The 15,648-nt window shown below is 40.4% G+C and overlaps 1 protein-coding gene across 6 annotated transcripts in view; it reads left to right on the plus strand.

The window, feature by feature from the left end:
* Window positions 1-11,624, plus strand: part of TPD52 (tumor protein D52) — a 135,577-nt gene extending 123,953 nt beyond the window's left edge. For 2 of the 6 annotated variants that reach the window (XM_030795403.1, XM_004090754.3), the window contains exons 5-7: window positions 2,963-3,004; window positions 4,506-4,554; window positions 8,895-11,624. In XM_030795403.1, the coding sequence (XP_030651263.1) occupies window positions 2,963-3,004; window positions 4,506-4,554; window positions 8,895-9,014 (211 nt within the window). In that variant the 3' untranslated portion in view covers window positions 9,015-11,624. The remainder of the gene's footprint in view (window positions 1-2,962; window positions 3,005-4,505; window positions 4,555-8,894) is intronic. The other 4 variants (XM_003269476.4, XM_003269479.4, XM_003269477.4 and 1 more) reach the window with 2 other exon arrangements.
* Window positions 11,625-15,648: the final 4,024 nt, after the last annotated feature.

Below are 15,648 nucleotides of genomic sequence, written 5' to 3' on the forward strand. Positions count from 1 at the left end.
TCCTCCTGGGCATCCCCAGAGCAGTGGTGGTTTAAGACAGTGCCCCTCTGGGCACTGTCCAGCACTTTGAACAATAGCTGCTGTGATCACCAACATCAAAAGATTGTGTGAGGGCAAAGTGGAATAATATTACATCGATAGCTGTGAAAAGCATACATGGTATATAGTAAGCATTCCAACATGTTAGCCATTAATTTTTCCTTCTCCTCCTCCCGCTGCTGCTACTTCCTTCCTTCTCCTCCCTCTACCCCCTCCTCTCTTATTATTATTAAGGATGAAAGCATCAGATAACTGTTAGAAACAAGGAATATTTTTTAAAAATCAATTCAGCTGTTTTAAAAAAAACGACTTTTTCAAAGTAAGAGTAAATGCAGTGTGAGATTGAAAAGTACTTAGTGAGAATCAGATTATCCTGATTTTTTTTTTCAGTGTTTTGAGGAGCCCAGGTTTGCATTCCTAGTTTGATTACAGATTAATGTATTTGAGGGTTACAAATAAGATGCAACATTTTTAACAAAATGTGCCTTATGGATGGTAACCGATTCTTACAACCTATCTATTAGAGATGATTCTGGTCCCGCAGCAACATGACTGTTTACTTTTGAAGGTTTCCATATTACATTTAAGCTTGAATGAAACTGAAAATGATGAGCAAGTTGAAGCTTCGTGTAAATTGCCATAGAGAATCCAGAAATGAAAGAACAGCCACCCTGTAGTTAGATTACAACTAGTTACCAACAAAATTGAATTTCATCTAACTATGGATTATGGGGAGCATCCAGCAACCAGATAGAATTGAAGCTGATGTATGTTCCTTTTCTTCCTACTAAAATAGCTACCCTAAAAGCAGAGAGACCTTGACTTTGACTCTATTAACTGATTTTATTCTGTTTAATGGGTATATTTATCTTCAAGTGTGATATAATGCATACAGAAAAGTGCTCAACACCAAATTCATTTCAGTGATTTTTTTTTTCACGAAATAAACAGTCTAGTCACTTCCTTGCCTTTCATTATATATTACCACTGAAACATATTTAGTAGGTACTTGCTAGGTAAAGTGGTATAGAGCCCAATTGATCCACTGCTGGAGGAAGTGATATTTTACATGGGTTCTTAGGGACAGTGACTAGAATTAGTTGTGAAATTCTGAAATTTGCACTTACTTATCCACCTGTTTCCACATTTTGTTGACACTCCCAAATTCAATGTGTGGATCCCCTGGACAAGGAATTTGTCACATATTTGGCCATTACTCACCTTCTTTTTCAGCGATTTCTGCCAAAATGAATGTCCTAATGAAGAGTTTTGATTATTAGGAACAGAAAGCTATGTAACTTTTAGCTCACCTAAAAAGAAGAATGTATTGCACAAATACGAAGTTTTTTTGTAATTCAAGAAGAGAAAAGGAAGCAAGGCCAGGCTCCACCCAAACCAGCTCCATCAACTGGGAAATTGAAGTAGCTTCTATTATAGAAACCAAGAAACCTATTCCTCTCCTGTCCTGCCGGATTCCCTGCATGATCACCTCTCCTGACCTCATTTGCTCTACCTCTCTCTGTGCTTATATTCGATTCTTTCTTTGGGAACTGGTTTCCTCTGTGTTCTGTCAGCTTTAACCTGGTCCCACCAGATCCTCTTCAACATCTAAGTGTCCAGCAGCTTAGTGTCCTAATTACAATATGCTAGGATAAGAGTCTTCATTGTCTTCACTCCTTCATTTTTCATACATTCCAAACAATTTGTAGGCCACTGGGAGGTTAGCGGTGGTGGGTGGTGCTCCACTGATCCACCTATCATATCAGTTATGGTAGAAGGTGGTTTGTGGCAATGTGACTATTCCGGGCAGCTTTAGCAGAAGGGTCTGAAGAAGAACAGGTGATACTTAGAGTTCTGGTGTTGTAAATTTAGAGATTGGGACCAACACACTTTGATAGATCCAGAATTATCAAATTCCTCCCAGAATAGATTATTATAGTCTTATACCCTAGGTATTGACCATCATTGTAGGACAGAGAGAATACTGAGTTACATGTATCTTTTCCTGTTATGTAAGACATCAAGTACAGAGATGTTTAAATATTTCATTGATAATCTTGATTCCACAGATTGCCAGCATATTTGACATATATCACAATCATTCTCCATATTATCAGATATTAATGCAAAATTAGATTTGAGGACCTACATTGAAGACACGTTATCATTTGTACCAAATGAGCCTTTAAGAAAGGGAAATCATAAGCACACAAAATATTTAAATGTAACTGAGAATTAATACCTTGAACCTATACACTTTACCCAAAGGAAAGTTTATTTACCAAAGTCGTGCCAGTGGTCAAACTGTTATAAGCATAGTAACAATATTAGCAGAATACAATCATTTTATGAGACTAGCAATGGAGGCACTCTCATCTCGTGAGGTGGTCTTTATGGGAGATGGCTAAGAGTAGATAACCTTGAACCTGAGTGGTCAGTGAACTGCATTGTCCTTGAGTGGGCAGTTGCCTCCTTGTCTTACCAGGAGCCCTTCCCTGGCCTTGCTTGTGTGTGTATGTGTGTATGTGTGTATGTGTGTGTGTGCATGCTTCATTTTTGAGGGGAGGCGATAAACATCGAATTAGAAGACCCAAGTTCTATTCTTGATTCTGCTGTGACCTAGGGTAACTCATTTAACTCCTAGATGCCTTACAGCTCCAGGTGAAAGCACTTTAGTTTCCAAAGTGCTATAAAAATGCAAGGTGGTATTGTTAGCTCTAGTAACTCCTGGGAATTAATTGGCTCCTGAATAAAAGTAAATTATGTTGGAAAACTTTGATCCCCTCCACCTCAAAAAGTAGGTAATTCTTCATGGTGCCGAAAGAATAAAGCTCCTGGGAAGCTAAGTTTTGTCAGCTTTTAATAATGTCGAAGCACTGCTATACTAACCTTATTTCTGTCTCTTTTTAATGCTGCCTCTTAGTATACGTTCCATTCAGCATTCAATTAGCATGCCTGCTATGAGGTAAAGTATATTTTTATGAAATGTAGTTGGTCTTATGCTTCATTTTTCTTTATTTAGATGTTTAACTTGAACTGTTCTGAATTAGGGAACTAGAATTCCCCTTGAAACAAGCTGTGTGTTTAACACTATCAATTTTCGGCTGCACTTCCTCTGATGTTGGGATGGGTGCAAGAGATCCGTTAAATGTTTTGATTTTGTTTTTAAAAAAATTATTTCTATTTTATTTTGTAAAACCTTTGTTTCCTATCTGAAATCTGTTCACAAAGTGAGCACTACTTGTTAACAAACCTTCTTTTGTCCCGCCACCTCTGTCTGCATTCACTTTAGTTACATTCTCCTTTTCTTCATCCTTCCCATTTTCACTTCCCCCATCCCACTGTGACATTTGGAGCCAACTATGATTTAATTCTACTGTCTGCTTTCATTAGCACTTGCAAGTGATATTACCTCACCTAACCTCTCTAGAGAGGTAGAGGATTTTTAACGATCTGTGCTTGGCTTAAACTTAACTGTCCATCAAAATCACTTGGAGTGCTTGTGAAACCCCTGCTTGCTGGGCCCCACCTCTAGAACCTCTGATCCTGTAGAGTTGGGGTGGGACCTGAAAATTGGCATTGCTCATGACTTCCTGATAGCTGCAGCAGCAGCTGGTCTGGGGCCCACACTTTGAGAGCTGTTGGCTTAACTGTTCTGCCATCACCACCGTGGGAAGGAAGAAACCCCTTTTTCCTTCTTTGCATTTTTCATCTTGGTAGTAGGAAGGATATTCAAGGTCAGTTGGATAGGATAACGGCATAGGAAACCCTGTTTCCAAAGCGCCTTTGTGAGAGACAAAGGCGCTATGATCCTCCTTAATTAATATGGATAGATGTGAATGTAACGTGGATGAATGAATGTCCTGTGGGCTGAGCGTGCTCTCCTCATCCTTTGGGACAGAGTTGTGAAGTAGGCAAAGCCGTTTCTATGCTTCTCCCCCTTCTTTTTGGTCCCTGCTTTCCCTGTCTATTATGCTGCTCCCTGATATTGAACCTCATAAGCTTGTCCCACTTGGGTGATGTGTGTTCATGTAGAAATTCTGCCAGGGAAGATGTGAATCAAAATAGGGATTTTAGAGCATAGTACCTTAACCAAAATTAAACTGATCTAATGGTGGCATTTTCTTGTACCATGACAAGTTGGTTGGGGAAGTGACAGAATTGCTATTTTACCTGGCTTCGTTACCTCTCCTCACACACGTACTTGACCGTATCTATATTACTTATGTCTGAGACTGGCCCTATTCATGGAATCAAATGCATACTCTTAAAATATTAGATCAGAAATTGAGAATCTTACATTATAAATACTGGTATGTACCTGCACATATATGATATAGATAATTATATCTATTCTTTTGCTGATTGAGAATAATGTTGAAGAGGAATCAATGATATTTTCAAACTAGTTGGATTTTTTTTTTCAGTATTTGTATTTACTATTTGTTTTTCTTTTCTCTCCATAGAAACTCCCCAACTTTTAAATCGTTTGAAGAAAAGGTCGAAAACTTAAAGGCAAGTAGAGAGATGAACAGGGTCTTTTTGATACATTGCCTGGTGTCTTAATTAACTTTGCTGTGGGAAAATCATTGACATTAATATTTCTTTCTAAAAATATCTAAAGAATATAAAGAACTTTATTCCTTATGTTACTAGTGGACATTTAAGGTGTTATGTACTCAATATATTTTTAGTGTATGCTGTAGCGTGGCAGCATGCCACATGATGAAAGGAAATGTATAATTTACAAAGAAATGGCACTTTAGAAATTTGTGCTGCTTTTTGCTTTATTCATGTCAAGTACCTTTGTAGGTGGGCAAAATTTAATATAACTTTCTTGTCAACAATTAACAAGAATATAGGAAGCACAAGAAAGAAAAGAAAAAATTGGTCCTACCACTCAGACAGTGATATATGTATGTACTGTTATGCTGTTATGCTTTAAAAAAGAAGTAGCCATACATCATAATCATTTTCCTGTATCAGTAAGTATTCTCTTTCAATATTATGTGCAATGGCTGCTTGTATATTACTTTTTTTTTTGAGATGGAGTCTCGCTCTGTTGCCCAGGCTGGAGTGCAGTGGCATGATCTTGGCTCACTGCAACCTCCACCTCCTGGGTTCAAGCGATTCTCCTGCCTCAGCCTCCCGAGTAGCTGGGACTACAGGGGCCCGCCACCACACCCAGCTAATTTTTTGTATTTTTAGTAGAGATGAGGTTTCACTGTGTTAGCCAGGATGGTCTCGATCTCCTGACCTCGTGATCCACCCGCCTCAGCCTCCCAAAGTGCTGGGATTACAGGTGTGAGCCACCATGCCTGGCCTGTATTACCTTATAATGGATATTATTTGTTCAGTCCTCAATTGTTAGACATTTTTATTATTATAATGATGCCATGATGATCATTTATGATTCACTGTTTTTATTTTTTGATTTCTTTGATTTCAGTGGAGGTGAACATTTCCCCATAATAATAAGCTTTATTGATTTGTAAATTATATTATCTTTGAGATTATATTCAAAGCTATAAAATCATCAACTCTTAGGATCACAAGCAACCTCAAAAGTTGTCTAGTTCCCATCTATTCCTCGACCCTCTCCATGGAGTTTGTATAAAACCCATATTTTCATTACTTCCTAACTATGATGATTATAGGGGATATATTTTAAGGATTAAAATTAGTATCTTAAATGTTTTTTATCAGTCAGTTTAAAAACTAATATTCAGTTTAGTCTTTCAGAACTTTGAGTCATGAAATGTATCTTTAAAAGCAGGGTACATTTGTTGAAATAAAACACTCTACAGTGATCTGGATCTTTTTTTAATTTAATTTTTTTATTATACTTTTAAGTTCTGGGATACATGTGCAGAATGTGCAGGTTTGTTACATAGGTATACACGTGCCATGGTGGTTTGCTGCACCCATCAACCGGTCATCTACATTAGGTATTTCTCCTAATGCTATCCCTCCTCTACCACCCCACCCCCCGACAGGCCTTGGTGTATGATGTTTGGATCGTTTTTTTCTTGAACATACAAACATTAGTACACACCTTTTCTGTTTGTATGCAGACATATGAATGTTTTTTCAGAAGAGGAGTTACACTGTACACACACAGTCCTACAACTTACTCATTCAGCCCTCACTAGCAGGATGCTTTGTGAGCCATAAATGCAGGGACCTGTTCTTTTTGGTCACTGATACTTCTCAAAGGCTTAGAACAGTTCTTGGCACATTGCTCAATATGCATCTGATGAGTAAAAATATATATAAAAGTCATTCTTCTATATCATTTCAAGACAACTGCTTTATTTTTCTTAGTGCCAAGTCATATATTTGAAAGCAAACTGTAGTTGCAGGAAGTCAAGGATTACTAAAATTCAGTTCTCAATATTGTTAGGACTGTTATAGCCTCTCCTTGAAATCTGCCCCAAGCATTAGTTTTTGAAATGGCAAATTGGAAAACCAGGAATCTTATGTGTTTTTGACATGGGACATGAGGAGAAACTTCCAGGTCATTCAGTATATACTCTCCTGAATATATTTAGATTCTATAAATTGTAATGAAATCTGCTTTAAAATATGACTAGGCACCATTCAGATTAAAATGTGTAATTTAAAAACATATAATATGTTGGCTGGGCGCAGTGGCTTACACCTGTAATTCCAGCACTTTGTGAGGCCAAGGCAGGCAGATCACTTGAGTCCAGGAATTTGAGACCAGCCTGGGAAACATGGCAAAACCCTGTCTCTACCAAAAACGATAGAAAAATTAGCTGATGTGGTGGCATACACCTGTAGTCCCACCTACTCAGGAGGCTGAGGTAGGAAGATCGCTTGAGCCTGGGAGGCAGAGTGAGCTGTGATTATGCCACTGCACTCCAGCCTGGGTGACAGAGCCAGACCCTGTCTCAAAAAAAAAAAAAAAGCATAGTGTATTAAACAGATACCCCAAGTATCCTAAGGAAGCTGTAAAATTACATGCTGGGGATATAATTTTGTTGAATTACATTTATATTTAATTAAACATGAGGTCCATTTAGATTTTGGGTTGATTCATTCATCGGTGATTACTGAGCATTTGCCATGTGCCGGACAATCAGTATTAGGCACCAGAGTTACCACAGTGAGCAAGAGAGACATGGACCCCTTCTGCAAGATGTCTAGAAAATTAAATGGCCAATGAAACTAAAGTGAGGTAAGCGTTCTGATGTGAAAAGCTGAGGGTGCGATGAGGACAAGTAGCAGAAAGTTCACCTGGCTTGGTGGAAGGGAAGGTCAGAGAAGACCTCTTAGACTTAGTAATGTCCATTGAGGATTTTAGGTTGAAGGGAATGTTTGAAGTTTGAGGGCCCTTTTGAGGACCACCAAGAACTTCACTGTGCTGTAGGATATTGAGCAGGAGGTGAAGCTACAGAGTTGTGTAGGCCACATTGCAGAGTTTGAACTTGGGGCAATGGGAAGCCATTGAAGGGTTTTAAACAACCCAAGTGGTGCATTCTTCTGTGAATGTTAGATCAGTGGCTGCCCTGCATATCATAGGGGAGAGTGATTGGAGACAGGCAGATTAGATGGAAGCATGGAGTTGTACTCCAAGCCAAAGATGATGGAGAGTGAATTAAGTTAGTGCAATGGGACCAAGTCTAGAGCTATTTAGAAGTGAGAAATGACAGGGAAAAAAAAGATTGATTGGATGTAGAACAAGTAGGATAAGAATCAAGGACAACCCCAAGTGTCAGGCTGGGGCAGCTAGGTAGGTGCTATTGCCATATAAAGTCTTAAAAAAGAATAGAGAAGGGGCTAGTTGTGGGGGGAAGGAGTTCAGTTTTAGACATGTTGAACTGCAAGGAGATTTGATACTATAATTAAGGAATGTGTTTTAATAAATTTAATAAACAATGAACACACATTATTCACATTTCCCAAACAATTTGGATGGTAGATCAAAACGAATGAGAGTGAAAATAAGGGGTCTCTGACCACTCAATTAAGAAGGTCAAGTTCAAACCCACTATGCGCTTCTTGCATCCATGGTCACTGACTGTTTTCTTACTGTTAGCTGTCCTATTGGACAGTGTAACAGTGAGACAGCATATACAGATTAGCATTGAAAAGGATAAAGTGACATGTGTAAGGGTTTTGAAAAAGTATTATACAAATACGAGGCAGATATATTGAAATAAATGCTTATTGGCACAATTTCAGGCCAGATAGGTTGGAGCAGTGCTTCACAAACTATAATGTGCACATGAACGACTCAGGGATCTTGTTCAAGTGTTGATTTCAATTCTGTAGCTGGAGTTGGGTGGGGTAGAAAGGATATCTGAGATCCTGCATTTCTAATAAGCTCCCAGGTAATGTTGAGTCTGTAGGTCCTTGAACCACACTTTAAGTAGTAAAGGGTTAGAAAGCTTATACTATAACTGAGAAAAAAAACATATATTTCTTTCCCATGTTGTATTCAATATTTCTTGAATGAGTGTAGCTAAATGAGCAATTCGATGCAATACAAAATGTTACGCAAGTGTAAAGACGGTTCACTAGGTACTTTAGAATAACAGACCTTACAAAGTTTTCTAGACAGACTTCCCTGTGAAGAACAAAGAGCAGGGGGAAAGGAGAAGGGGTAGAATTTACCAATCTGAATATTTCAGCAAGGGAGAATGCATGAGTTTTACTATAAAACCACACTGAACATTGCAACAATACTAAATTCCATACATATATAGTAATCATTGAGCTATAAGGTTGCTGATGTATTTGTTCTTGAAAGTAAATTAGAGTTACTTTATGCAGAATCAGCTAGTTTTATGTTTCATAATGTCTTTCCCTTTTTTGAACTTTTTTTTAAGTCTAAAGTAGGGGGAACCAAGCCTGCTGGTGGTGATTTTGGAGAAGTCTTGAATTCGGCTGCAAATGCTAGTGCCACCACCACGGAGCCTCTTCCAGAACAGACACAGGAGAGCCTGTGAGATTCCTACCTTTGTTCTGCTACCCACTGCCAGATGCTGCAAGCGAGGTCCAAGCACATCTTGTCAACATGCATTGCCATGAATTTCTACCAGATGTGCTTTTATTTAGCTTTACATATTCCTTTGACCAAATAGTTTGTGGGTTAAACAAAATGAAAATATCTTCACCTCTATTCTTGGGAAACACCCTTTAGTGTACATTTATGTTCCTTTATTTAGGAAACACCATTATACAAACACTTATAGTAAATGGGGACATTCACTAGAATGATCTAAGAAGCTACAGATTGTCATAGTTGTTTTCCTGCTTTACAAAATTGCTCCAGATCTGGAATGCCAGTTTGACCTTTGTCTTCTATAATATTTCCTTTTTTTTCCCCTCTTTGAATCTCTGTATATTTGATTCTTAACTAAAATTGTTCTCTTAAATATTCTGAATCCTGGTAATTAAAAGTTTGGGTGTATTTTATTTACCTCCAAGGGAAGAACTACCAGCTACAAAAAATATTTTGGAATAAGCATTGTTTTGGTATAAGGTACATATTTTAGTTGAAGACACCAGACTGAAGTAAACAGCTGTGCATCCAATTTATTATAGTTTTGTAAGTAACAATATGTAATCAAACTTCTAGGTGACTTGGGAGTGGAACCTCCTATATCATTATTTATCACTGTTTGTGACAGTAACCATTTCAGTGTATTGTTTATTATACCACTTATATCACTATTTTTCACCAGGTTAAAATTTTAATTTCTACAAAATAACATTCTGAATCAAGCATACTGTATGATCAGTAGGTTGAACTATGAACACTCTCATCGGTGTTCAGTTCAAAAGCCTGAAAGTTTAGATCTAGAAGCTGGTAACAATGACAATATCAATCACATTAGGAGAACCATTGTTGTCTTCATTTAATCCATTTAGCACTATTTAAAATAAGCACACCAAGTTATATGACTAATATAACTTGAAAATTTTTTATACTGAGGGGTTGGTGATAACTCTTGAGGATGTAATGCATTAATAAAAATCAACTCATCATTTTCTACTTGTTTTCAATGTGTTGGAAATTGTAAAATGATGCTGTAGAACCTGTCCCCTACTTTGAAAACTGAGTGTCAGGGCTGAGTGAATCAAAGTGTCTAGATCTATTTGCATAGAGGCCAAGGTATTCTATTCGAATAACTACTTACTCAACACTACCACCTTTTCCTTATACTGTATATGATCATGGCCTACAATGTTGTATTTGTTATTTATGAAGTTGTGATTGTTTTATTATTGTTTATGCCAAATGTTAACTGCCAAGCTTGGAGTGACCTAAAGCATTTTTTAAAAGCATGGCTAGATTTACTTCAGTATAAATTATCTTATGAAAACCAAATTTTAAAAGCCACAAGTGTTGATTGTTATAAAATAACATGCTGCCATTCTTGATTGCTAGAGTTTTTGTTAGTATTTTGGATGCAATTAAAACTATGTGCTATCACATGTGAAAAGCTTAATAAATTCTGTCTATCAGTAGTATAGGTCTCAATATTTATTATGAGACCAGTGGTCTGGAAACAGCTTGTTGTATTACAGAATCAACTGGAGTCTATGCGTAAAAAAAAAAAATTTTTTTTTTTACCATCCTTAAATTATTGCTTAATGGTATCATATTAACATATTCTAAATAAGGGCTTTAAGGCACAGGCTGTTGAAGCATTGTCTCAGGAGTGGATCTGTAGAAGTCTTTCTATAGAAATATTGTGCTTACTCAACATAACTGTTAAATTATTTTTTCTACGAACTAGTCTACTTTTTAAAATTCAAACATTCTTTTGATCACATTGTTTCTTGAGCATCCTGCCCTGCTACTAACTTTTCAACAAGGCAAAATGGAGTAAAGTGGCAATTTCTTTAGTTGAGTGAAATACCCTCAAGTCTCTTTTCTGCCCAAAAAGGGAAAAGTGATAGAAATGGGGGTGGCAAGTGGGGTGAGTGGATGCAGGTGGGTATTGGGGGTGGCTGTGAAAGAAAATATTGGAGAATCACTTTTCTAGACATCTACCTATACTTAATCTAAGAAACAAAAAAGTAATCTACTGTAAAGTATTCTGGCCCTTGAAAGAAGTATTAAAAAGAGTGAGGATGGATCTAGAAAAAAAACATGAATTTAGAAATATTCAAAATGGTTTTTGTGGCAGATTCAATATTATGAATTCACAGATATTTAAGGAATGAGAAACATAGTAATTAGTAGAAATGCCAGAAACAGTTCCTGGTTCCTCTTGTGTTTGACACTAAGAAAATAGCAAGAGTGTGAAATCTCAGATACTTATGAAATCTCACAGATGTAAGGACTCAAGTGTAGAAGAAAATATCCCCTTCTTACAAAAAGAAATGTCAGTTTATGGAGTTTGTGGGAAATAGGGCAAGAATTCTGATGCTTATGAGAGCCAAGTAGTGGAAGAGAGCAGAGCTCAAAACTGGATTATCACCTTAGCAACTTAGAATAATTTGAAATAGAAAAAAACATTTAATTTGGACTGTTTCTGGATCTGTTAAGATATACACAGTCTATTTTTTGTATAGTATTGGAAAATAAAAATGCTATAATTTGGGTATGGGTTCTTTTGTATACATTACCTGCCCATTGAGCAAAGGGGCAAGTCCATTATGCAACTTCTCTCCAAACCCTTCATATTCTGGATATGATACTTAAAGAGCCATGAGCAGCTACATTCAGCCTATCAGAAGGCATTTATTAAATGACTGCTTGCTGCAGATGTGCCCAAAGAGATCCTACATAAGGTCATTTGTCAGAATGATGTTTTTGTTTGTTTAGAGTTGGCTGACCTCCAACACCTGGGGTCAAGGAATCCTCCTGCCTCAGCTTCCCAAATAGCTAGGACTATAGGCGTGCACCTAGCCACGTGTTTTCTTTATAGCTCTTAAAGCCCAGATGAAAAAATCACATTTTTGCCTATAGTGAAGAAACATTTGGCCATCGATTAGTCCTTATTTTCAGTGACTGTCCCGTTTTCATTAGATTAGAGAGACCCTGTGTGGGCCACAGTTAATATAAACCATTATCACTTTTAAGTAAACTTGCACATCTTAGATTTCATAATTTCCTTATTGTTCTGACTCAAAATGAACCAAGGGCTTTTCACTTTTTGTTTGTAAGTTCTCAGAGGGTAGGGTCTGTAAGTGCTTTCACCTGCCAGGATTTTGTACTTAAATAAATGCTATTTGGCAACTAAAATTCTTGCCAGCTCTCATGTAATTTTGATGCTACTGAGGTTGGTTGGTAGTTTATTTTATTAATTTCGTGGTTCTTCTATCATATTAGAAAGAGCCAAATACAGTTTTGTTTGATTTGTAAATGGACATGATCTTTCACTTTACCACTCTCCAGCATGCTTTAAAGTTTCTCCTTGGTTTCTGTAATTGATTCTCTGTTCTTATTTTCCATTTTGACTATTTTTTAGTATTAGAATTCTTCCAGCTCCTAAATGCTACTATCTGTTGTCATCTTCTACATGATCCCCTTAATGATCTTATCCATTTCTATGGGTGAAATGATTATTTTTAGAGTGATACTAATAGCTTCCCAACGGGTATCTCCAGACTTGTTGATGGTGGTGGCCCTCCTTGAGCAGCTGCTGTGACGACACCAGCTGCAGCAAGGGAAGCATGGCTGGGGGTTGCATGCTCTGCAGAGGTGGCAGGGGCCGGCAATAGGTGATCCCAGCAGGAGCCCTGCCTTACCATGTTGGCAGGGCGGGAGCTTGTGCTCCTGGGCACAGCTGCAGCCACCCAGCTGCAGCTCCAGATCCAGGCATCTGTGTGCTCTTGGGGGCCTGGGAAGTCCCCTGCCCCTGCAGGCCTGAAGTGCCTGCTCCAGTTCAGAGCAAAGTTGTGGCTGAGCTTGGGTGCTGTCACAACCTGGCCAGGTGTGTGCATCCTCAGGGTGGTGCTGACATGCCAGGTCCCTGCTACCTCGGCCCCCTCCCAACTTTGGGCACCAGTGAGCATGGGAGGGTGGCCAGGGGCTGAGGGTAGCTTGGTGTGGACAGCCTGGGTGCTGTGGATGGCATTTGATGGTGGCAGGAGGCAGGTTCCTAGGAGGGAAGGGGTGGGTCCCTGTTGAAACCCCACCTTCAAGCCAGGGACAGCCTGAAGCCTGGGGGCCAGGCTGCCAGTTTTCGGTAGAGCCCACAACCCAGAGCGAGAACTCTATTAATGCATTTCGGCCAATCGGATGGTGCTTTTTCCAGGCCCACCCTTTCTCCATTCTGAGCACATAAAAACCCCAGACTCAGCCAGACTCGACACTCATCAGGACAACCTGCCTGCAGAAAGGACCACTTTGGGTCTCCTGAGTGCTGTTCCGTCACTCAATAAAGCTCCTGTCTGCCTTGCTCACCCTACAGTTGTCCATGTAACTTCATTCTTCCTGGATGCAGGACAAGAACTCAGGACCTGCTGAACAGCGGGAGCAAAAGGAACTGTAACATGTTCCTGGCTGGCTTGCCAAGCTGGGGCAGTGACACACTCCCAGACTGCAGGAGAGAAGAGTGGTGACCCTTCTGGGGACCCAGACCTTGGGATTCCCTGAGCCAGAGCTGCTATAACATTATAGCCTTCCCACCTTTCACCGGCACCAGACAGCTGCCCCACATGACAGGGGGCAGCAGCAGAGCCAGGCCAGCTGAGGAACCACAGGCTGGAGTGGGGTGGTGGGACTGAAAGAGCTGTAACACAAACGGGCTGAAACAACCCCCCAACAATGTCCCCCCCAAACCCCCTTCCCTGCCCCGCCAGTCACCACGCTGCAGGCAACGAGAAGAGCCCTTCTGGGAGCCCACACCTTGCAGTTCCCCAAGCCAGGGCTGTGACATGCTGTAACACCCTCGTTGGGACTCTGAGGTTCCTGGCATCTCTGAGCTTTTGGGTTTTACCATGTTTCCCTTGCCCAGACACTGGTGCCTGCAGCAGATGCTGGTTGTGGTCCATCTGGTCCAGCTGCAGCCTTGCACAGAGCCGGTGCCTGTAGCTGCCCACCCTGCTGCAGCAGCCGGTGTGCCTGGCTGGGTGCAGTGGCTGGAACCTGCACTCACTTGCTCACACACCCCTCACCAGCCCATGCCTGGCTCACCCTTGGCAGGTGTGGGATCTGGGCCAACAGCACAAGATGAGCACAGCCTACTGGGCAGAGTGGTTAGAATGAGCCCAGCAGGCATGAGCACAACTCCAGCAGAGGCGCTGCAGGCCATGGAAGTTTCCAGCTGGTGAAGCGACATCCTAAGAACTTCGTGACACTATCCTTTCTTCTAGGTTTGCACACATAGTTGAGGCATGAATTTCTAGTAAACTCATGGTCACCTCCACCTAGCCATCAATAGCTACTATTCATTAAGTGCCCAGGCATCTTACACTCATCACCTTTAACTCTTTACTTAGGCATGTGGCAGTGTCACCATTTTATACATAAGACCATACCCAGTAGCTGTAAAGTATTAGGCTTGAACTTAGCAGTAGAATGCAACTATTTTCTGTTCACTTTCCTTGGCTTTTTTGAGATGGGGTCTCACTGTGTTGCCCAGGCTGGCCCTAAACTTCTGGGCTCAAGCAATGTTCCCGCCTCAGCTTCCCGAGTAGCTGAGACTAAAGGTGTGCACTGCTGCCCAGCCAGGCCTGTATTTAATAAAGCAAGGAGTGGTTAGAGCAGGATCAGAATCCTTAAGATGCCATATGTGAAAACATCACTATTACAGAGGATGCTACTCTTGGCACTTGTACAGGTAAGGAGAAAGTATGCAGACATCCCCTTGTTGACTTGTTCAGTTCTTTACAGTCCCTCTCATTTGATGCTTCTGATCCTCTACCAAAGACACTAAGGCCAAATTTGAAGTCATTTGATACAAACTTACTCTTATGTTTTTTTTTTTTTTTTTTTTTTTTGAGATGGAGTCTCGCTCTGTCACCCAGGCTGGAGAGCAGTGGTGTGATCTTGGGTCACTGCAACCTCCACCTCCTGGGTTCAAGTGATTCTCCTGCCTCAGCCTCCTGAGTAGATGGGATTACAGCCATGCGTCACCACGCCCAGCTAATTTTTGTATTTTTAGTAGAGACGGGGTTTCGCCATGTTGGCCAAGCTGATCTCGAACTCCTGACCTCAGGCGATCTGCCCTCCTTGGCCTCCCAAAGTGCTGGGATTACAGGTGTGAGCCACCACGCCAGGCGTGTGTTTTTACAGAGACTTGAGTTTTGCACTTTTCACCCATGCTGGAGCGAAGTGGCAGGAACATAGCTCACTGCAGCCTCAAACTCCTGGGCTCAAGTGATCCTCCTCCATCAGCCTCCCAAGTAGCTGGGACTACAGGCATGCACCACTGCACCAGGCTGATTTTTCTATTGTTTGGTAGAGACTGGTTCTTGCTATGGCCCAGGCTGGTCTCGGACTCCTAATCTCAAGCAATCCTCCCTCTTCAGCCTCACAAAGTGCTGGATTACAAGTGTAAGCCACCCTGCCCAGTCAGACTGAGGGTTTTTGAAGGCCACCGGCCATGCTCTTCACAATTTACCACACTTTCTCCTGAAAAAAAGTGGAAGTAGCACCATCCGTAGAAAATAATGCAAAAC

This window comes from Nomascus leucogenys, chromosome 16 (assembly GCF_006542625.1).
Source record: "Nomascus leucogenys isolate Asia chromosome 16, Asia_NLE_v1, whole genome shotgun sequence".
Classification (NCBI taxonomy): domain Eukaryota; kingdom Metazoa; phylum Chordata; class Mammalia; order Primates; family Hylobatidae; genus Nomascus; species Nomascus leucogenys.